Source organism: Camelus dromedarius, chromosome 1 (genome assembly GCF_036321535.1).
Source record: "Camelus dromedarius isolate mCamDro1 chromosome 1, mCamDro1.pat, whole genome shotgun sequence".
NCBI classification, from domain to species: Eukaryota; Metazoa; Chordata; class Mammalia; order Artiodactyla; family Camelidae; genus Camelus; species Camelus dromedarius.
In genome coordinates this window covers 92,563,822-92,571,563 of record NC_087436.1, presented here as the reverse complement: position 1 = coordinate 92,571,563, position 7,742 = coordinate 92,563,822, and the positions used below count along the sequence as shown (strand labels likewise).

At 50.5% G+C, this 7,742-nt stretch overlaps 1 protein-coding gene across 1 annotated transcript; it reads left to right on the top strand.

The window, feature by feature from the left end:
* The first annotated feature begins 950 nt into the window (after positions 1–950).
* SHISA3 (shisa family member 3) lies at positions 951–5,822 on the top strand. The gene is made up of 2 exons (XM_031435289.2): positions 951–1,279; positions 4,263–5,822. Exons 1-2 carry the CDS (start codon positions 1,003–1,005, stop codon positions 4,700–4,702), a joined length of 717 nt encoding a protein of 238 aa, XP_031291149.1. The 5' UTR covers positions 951–1,002; the 3' UTR covers positions 4,703–5,822.
* Positions 5,823–7,742: the final 1,920 nt, after the last annotated feature.

Sequence of the window (7,742 nt, the reverse complement as noted above, 5' to 3'; positions counted from 1 at the left end):
AGGTTGGCGGGCCTTAAATATCATGTTTTCCGTCCTGAACCCTTAGGAAAGGGGTCCCAAGAACGAGTCTAGCCGGATCGGTGAAACAGGCGACAGATGATTCGACAAACCTCATTCACCGCGCTCGTTTTTTATTACATCCCTAAGAAGCAAAACCCGGGTCTCCACCCGAGCGCCAACGGGCGTGGATAGACGGAGAGACCCGCCGGCCCTCGCCGTCTCTCTGCGGAGTTTGCTGGGCTGTGCGAAAGCTGAGGTGTGCGGGGTGGCCCGGGAAGGGCGGAGGAGGGCGCGCGAACCAGAAGGCGCACAGGACACGCAGCCCCGCCGCGCAGCCCTGCGGCGCTCACTGTGATTAGCTCCGGCGCGCGACCCGGGAGGCGGACTCTCTATTAACCCTCGCTGTCTCCCCCTCCCTCTTTCTTTTTAAAGGACGCCGTGGAAGCAGAGCTGTCAGCAACCGGGAGGCCGTTTGTACTTGGCCGCGGCCAGGCTGACTCCTGCTCCCGTGACAGATAGGGGCGGGGGCTGAGGGGCCGCCTGTCCCGGGGACCCGCACGTGGGCATCTCACTTTCTCCTGCCTTCGGGCTCCACCAGCGAGCTGCGCGGCCCAGGAGTTGCCAGCTTCCGTCGCGATGGCTCCCGTGAGGAGTGGGGCGGGAGGTGGCCGAGGTCTGGGCGCGCCCCTCTTGTCAGGAGCGTTATGAGCCAGGCAAAGGGCGGCAGCAGCAGCCCCGGCCGCAGCCTCTGCCAGCGCCTCCCGCTGGCCCTCGCCGACTCGCCCCCGCGCACCATGCCGACCCACGGCCGGTGGAGCCCGCCGCGCAGCCCCTGCCGCCTCCCTGGCCACCGCTGACCCTCGCGGGAGTGGCCTTGGTCGCCAGAGCAGCCGCCCAGGCCGCGCCCCGGGGGAGGCGGAACCGCGGGGCGCCCGGAGCCTCGGCTCAGCCCTTCGATCGCCAGCCGCGTCCCACTCTGGGCCGCCCAGCGCGCCCGCGGCGATGGGGGCGCTGCTTGCGCTCTGCCTCCTCCTGGGCTGGCTGCGCGGGGGCCCGGCGGGCGCGCAGCAATCCGGAGAGTACTGCCACGGCTGGGTGGACGTGCAGGGAAACTATCACGAGGGCTTCCAGTGCCCGGAGGACTTCGACACGCTGGACGCCACCATCTGCTGCGGCTCCTGCGCGCTGCGCTACTGCTGCGCCGCAGCCGACGCCAGACTGGAGCAGGGCGGCTGCACCAACGACCGCGGCGAGCTGGAGCACCCGGGCATCACGGCGCGTGAGTGCGGGCCTTCGCGGGGCGGACCCTGCCGGGTCGCCGGGGCTGTGGTGTGTGCGGGCCCATGTGCGCACGGACAGGCGTGCGGGCCTTCCCGGTTCTGCGCAAAGGGGAGGCTGGGGGTGGGAGGATCAAGGGAAGAGTGGGTGGTCGCGTTTCAGGTCAGGGGCCCTATTCCTTTGCAGTCCTGATTCCCGCCACACACAGTCTCCGCGGGTCTGCCCAAGGGAAAGTTTGCAAGGGTCAGCGAGGACCGCGGGGCGTGCACCGGGTGACCCCGGGGAAGACAGCCGGAGCCAGGGGCGTTCGGAACCCTGCAGAGAAGGGCTGTAGGGGCAGCTACAGGCTTGGGTGTTCAGGAGCAGTGAGGGCGTCCCATTGAGCGCCCTGGGAGCTCGGGAGGTTTTGAGAAGTGCCGATGGCACAGGGAGCGCAACTTTTGGGGGCGCGGTCATCTGTAGCCCCGCGGGGGTAAAAAATTTCTGCCACTTTTCTTCTTTTTCTGGTGGCCTTTTGGTAGCGTTTCTAAACCACTGCCCCATTCTCCCGACTTCCTTTCATTTTTCTCTGCATCGAATTACCCTCTCCGGCCCACCCCCTATTGTCACGCTTTTCAGAAATGCCCAGGTCCTCAAGGTGGAGATTTAGAAGCCAGAGTCGCAGGGGCTTCCCCGCCCCCTATTCTCACGTCGGAAAACACGGGTCAAATTTCCGCTCACTTCAGAGCGGAATAAATCATGACCCCAGCAGAGAAACTTTACACCTTAAAAAAAGAAAAAATGCTTTCCACCTGAATCGGAACATCAGGGAAACCCTTTAGAGCTCGAGGCGACAGTTTTACGGCCGGGAAACCGGAGGAGCGGGCGGAGCTAAGAGTCGCGACACCCCAGAACTCCGGAGAGGAGGTCTAAAGCCGGCCGAGACGGTCCCCGGGAAATAAAGAGGCTGAAGAGATAATTAATGGTCCTGGAGCCCCGGACCCCCTGAGACTGACAACCCAGAGGAAAGGGGAGCCTGCCCTTCCTTAGACCTCCAAGGAATTCAACTTTGGAGGGAAAGTACCAATCTAGAGGATTAGGGTAGGGTATCTGGAGAAAAGATGCTCAGTGGGAAGGAGGGCCGCCTGGCCTGTCAGGAAAATACAGACTCTGCCTTGTGGCTTGACTCCACTCACCCCTGGGGAACCCGGTGCCCTCTGCGGAGTGAGTGTTAAGTACCCAGCCGACTGCGAGGACTCCTTCCAGGCCTCCTTGCTCTGCTCTGCTGCCCAGCCCAGTGGAAGAGGGGGCAGTCTCGGGGGTCACCCAGGCTGGGATCTGCCCAGTCTCAGGGACTGTGCCGCTCTTGCTGGCCAGCTTGTAGCCCTGGGCCAGTTACTTAATTGCTCCGGGCCTCTTCTTGACTCTAACATGGGCATATTGCTGTCAGAGGGGTTAAGCTGTGGATTAAATGAATGCATGAAGGCTTAGTAAGGTGCTGGCTAAGTAGGCACTTTGGACTTGCCTTCCACAGGGACTACTAAACGTGGCCGAATGGGTGGTCTGCTGAAGAGCTTACCCATAGGAGCCCACAGATCTTGGCGTGGGTAGTTACCTGTCACTCACTGCCTGTGTGTCTTTGGGAAAGTTAACAACCCTCCAATATGTTTCCACATCTGGAAAATGGAGAGTTATCATCCAGCTAATACCATCATGCTATCCCACCTCCCCTGGTCTCCATGGACCCCACAATAAATATGGAAGAGCCAGGCACTTGGTAGGGCCTTAGTAAGTGCAGGTTTCTCCCTTCTACCTCTAAGCTGGAGGTTGCATCCAGTGGTGGCTCTATTTGACAGGAGACACACCTGAAGGGTTGCCCAGGTGGGGCTTTGGAGTGGGAGATTTTATGTCTGCTCTGAAGAGAGAGAAGGAAACTGAGGTTTGCTCTGAGGGATGCTCTCACAGAAAGTCTGGGCCGCCAACACCAATAGCTGCGTCGTGGTCTGAGGTTCAGCCTGACCTTTCAGAGTTGGTGGGAACCAGAGGCTGAGGTGAGGCAGCTGGAGTGGCGTCCCAAATCGTTTCTAAAAAGAGGCATCCAGAGATGAGAGGCACTTTGTGATGCAGTAGGAGACACAGTTAATTGGGACCCACTACAGAGTTCTTAATACTGTTCTTTCTGTAGTCTTGTAAATTCCTGGGGGTCTCATTTAGCAGGCCTGGTTCTTGTTGCTTAGATTGGAGATTCTTGGAGAGGAGATGGATTTCCAGCGTCAGAGCCCTAAGTGGCCCACCTCGTGATAAAACTACTAAAACCCGCATTGAAAGCCAGTGTTACAGTAACCCCCAAACTCATCCTTTCCCTCCCGCCAGTGCAGGAACAGGAGGGTAGATTCTGTTCCTTCTGACTTGCAGATGTGCAACATGATGGCTAATTGCTAACAGAGTCTACAGTATCAGTTTGCTCCCTCCCTGCTAGGAGCAAGAATATTCCATCAATATCACTTATATGTGGAGTCTAAAAAAAGACACAAGTGAACTTATTTACAAAATAGAAATGGACTCACAGACATAGAAAACAAACTTACAAACAAAGGGGAATGAGGGGGAGGGATAAATTTGGAGTTTGGGATTCGAAGAAACACAATACTATATATAAAACAGATAAACAAGACCTGCTGTACAGCACAGGGGAACTATATTCAATATCTTGTAATAACCTATAATGGAAAAGAAGCTGAAACAGAATAGATATATATGTATAACTGAATCACTTTGCTGTACATCTGAAACATCATAAATCATTACAATTTAAAAGAAAGTTAAAAAAAAAAAAAGAATATTCCATCATCACAGTTTGCACTTCAGAGGTTACCAGTAACAAGCTCTGAGAAGCTGGGCTGACAAGCGTGTTAATACCAACCTTCCACCTTCCTCCCTTAAGCACTCCGGACTTTGGGAGACTCTTGTCCAAGCATCTGTGCATGTCTGTTTTTGCCTTTTAGAGCCGGTCTACGTCCCCTTCCTGATTGTCGGCTCCATCTTCATTGCCTTCATCATCCTGGGCTCTTTGGTGGCTATTTATTGCTGCACCTGCTTGAGACCCAAGGAGCCCTCACAGCAGCCAATCCGCTTCTCGCTCCGCAGCTATCAGACAGAGACCCTGCCCATGATCTTGACCTCCACGAGCCTCAGGGCACCTTCCAGGCAGTCCAGCACGGCCACCAGCTCCAGCTCCACAGGAGGCTCCATCCGAAGGTTCTCCTTTGCCAGGGCGGAGCCAGGCTGCCTGGTGCCCTCACCGCCCCCGCCTTACACCACAGGCCACCCCATCCACCTGACCCAGCCATCGGGTTTCCTGGTGTCGCCCCAGTACTTCGCTTACCCGCTCCAGCAGGAGCCCCCGCTGACTGGGAAGAGCTGTCCAGACTTCAGTTCCAGTTGACAGGCCACCGCTACAGATCTGCCACCTGGTACAATGACAGACCAGTGGGGCACTGCTGCCATTGCCACCAGGATTTCTGAGGAAATTTCCCTTGAACCCAGCAACATCCTGGAGGAAAGAACAAGGAAAACATAGCACTTCTTGTCTTAAGATTCCTGTGTTCAGTCACAGAATGACTGTGTTAGATAATTGCTTTCTGGCTTTGAAAACAAGATGATTATTACATTTCAATTTATGCAACTTTTATTCAGAATATGCAGCAGTCGACTTTAAAGTTACAAATTGGCTGAAGATGTTTTATTGGACAACTCAGCTATACTGCTTAGAAAAGGTCTACGTGTTTTTTCATTATAAGTTGTTTAGTGAGCGATAATACAAATACATACATAAATAAGCAAAGAAAAATGCCTGATTGTAATGATTGAAGGTTCACTAAAAAAATTAACTACTAAGTAAACTGTGGGGACAGTGAACAAGCAATTTATGATTTGGAAAGCAACATAACCATGAATAATATTAGCATCATGAGAACAATTACTTTTTAAATTAATAACTAAATTTTGTTTAAGATATAAAAGCCTTTTCAGAATACAAGATTTAAATAACCACATGAGGAGTTTAACACAAAATATTTACCCAGATATTCATTATAACAGAGATCTTATGTAAAAGCATTTCTCCCACCCACCCAAGGGAATATTTATTGCAGACTTTTTTGTTCAGCAACATTTAGTGTTTAAATGAAAGTTGGACAGTCAGGTCTTAAAACATTTACTTGTAAAATGAGTTATGTACAAATGTAAAGAATTGTAATTTAATGTATTTACCACATTGACGGTACTAATTATTTAGTAGTCACACTGTAATTTTTTATGTTAATAATAACTGTGGAGTTCAAAGTCCAGCTTTGGCTATAATCATCTAATATTATGTAGCTTGAATGCCACTGAATGCCATGTCTGATGACTAAATATTTGGGCACATATTTCCTGCTGGGTTAGAATAAATAAAATACTTTATGTTTTCGTGAAATCTCTTTGAAATTTTAGATCAAAGTGCTTCATTTTATCTCCTTAATGATACCCTTTGCTACTCAATAAAAGGAAATGTCTTTACTTAACATTTCATATTTTGAAATTAAAAAAAAGATCCCACACTGATTTTGAATCACATTAAAAAGTTATTTTCTACACTGGGGCTCATGAAATCAGCTGAGGAAGTGAATTTTTATAGAGCTATCAGCCTGTGGGCTGCAGCCCTCAGATGTGTTATTTGCACAGATTTAAATTTGGGACATTTCTCATAAGAATCGGATTTCTCCTGCCACTGGGAGGGTGTGGCACCATGGGTCCTGTTCTGCCAGGGGGCAGGAAGTCCTTTTCAGGCAGGACACTTGTTTGCTGGTTCTCAACATCCTCCCCCCCCCCCCCCCCCAGTCAACCTGGCTTCTCTTCCTCAGCTCTGTTAACCTCCTGGCCCCTGAGGGTGTTGTCAGGAAACCCAGGAGCATTTATATGAATTCATACTCTCCTATGTCGTCCTCAGTAGCTCGTGTCAAATACAGGTACACAGAGGTGGAGTTCTGACCTCAGAGAAGTCATTTGGCCTTGACTCTGTTTTCTAGTTAAGGAAATGAGTTCAGAGATACTGTGCTTTTGCCCAGTCGGATGGCAGAGGAGCTCTGGCTTCGAGTCTCCTGCTTTCTCTTGTAACTAACATTGGCCTGACTTCCAGGTATCCCCAATTAGCCAAATAATTAAGAAATGAAGGAAGGGAGGGAGGGAAGGAGGGAAAGAGAAGGGAAGGAAAGAGGGAGGGAGGAAGGGCTGAACACAAAAGGATAAACACTTGTGAGAAGCTCTGCAATTCACTCCTATGTCATTAGGCTGACTTTATTCATGCTTGTTATGTACTGCTCCTTTGAAGTGTGTTTTTTAAAAATTTTGGGGGGGAGATAATTAGGTTTGCTTGTTTGTTTATTTCTTTATCAACAGAGGGACTGGGGATTGAACCCAGGACCTTATGCATGCTAATACTAAGGGCAGCACTCCATCACTGAGCTATACCATCCCCTCCTTTGATCTTTTAAAAGTTAATCTTTACTGGGCTCTTACTACCCAAACTCTAGTCTAAATATTTACACGCAGTAACTCATTTCATCCGCAAACAACCGCCATGGGGAGGTGTTATAATTCCTGTTTATAAATTTGGAAACCGAGGCATAGTGGAATGAAGTTAACTTGCCCAAGGTCCCACAGCTAGTCGATACTGGAGCTGGATGTACAGCCAGATTCAAACAGCAAGGGAACACCTGCTTTGAGGTTTTGTTGCCTCTGTTCACAAGATCCACGGGAGAGTAAGGCGAGAGGCACTGTCCCTTTCTCTAAGGCAGTGATTGTCACCGCTACTGGACCCAGTGAGCTCTCCCTAGAACAAAGATTTTGTCAATCCCTTTAACTGTCCTAAAATGAAATTCATGGATAAAATCACTCACTACACATATAATTAAAAATATTCAATACAATATCCTAATGGTAAATGGAAAGGAGAAAGAAAAGGAGAGGAATTTATTTCACAATGTAACAGCTTCGGCAGGACGCAAATGAGAACCTCACGACCCAAGAATCACCAAGATGTGATGGCTGCCAATCCAGGCCCACGCGTTTGCTAGACTGGCATCTCACACACCAGAGCTGCTGTTATGTGATTTCTCTTCAAACCAAGCAAAGTTGGATCTTCTTTTGATTTGCACAGTAGTTATATATCTGGAAAATTCAGCATATATTAAGGCAGTGTGGAAAACGCTCTATTGGTAAATTCGGGATTAGGTTTCTCCACAGAAAGAAATGGCAGGACATTCCAAAGTCCTGCCCATGGACGTCAGGTCTTTGGTGGGTGGACTGACCCATGCACTGTAGGATCTCTGTTGTAACCAAGTCCCATCCAAAGAAGGTCCATAGCACACCTGCCCCCACTCCCAAACATTCTGATGCCACAGATGCCCCCACCAATTCCACAATGACCACTAGAGGGCAGAACT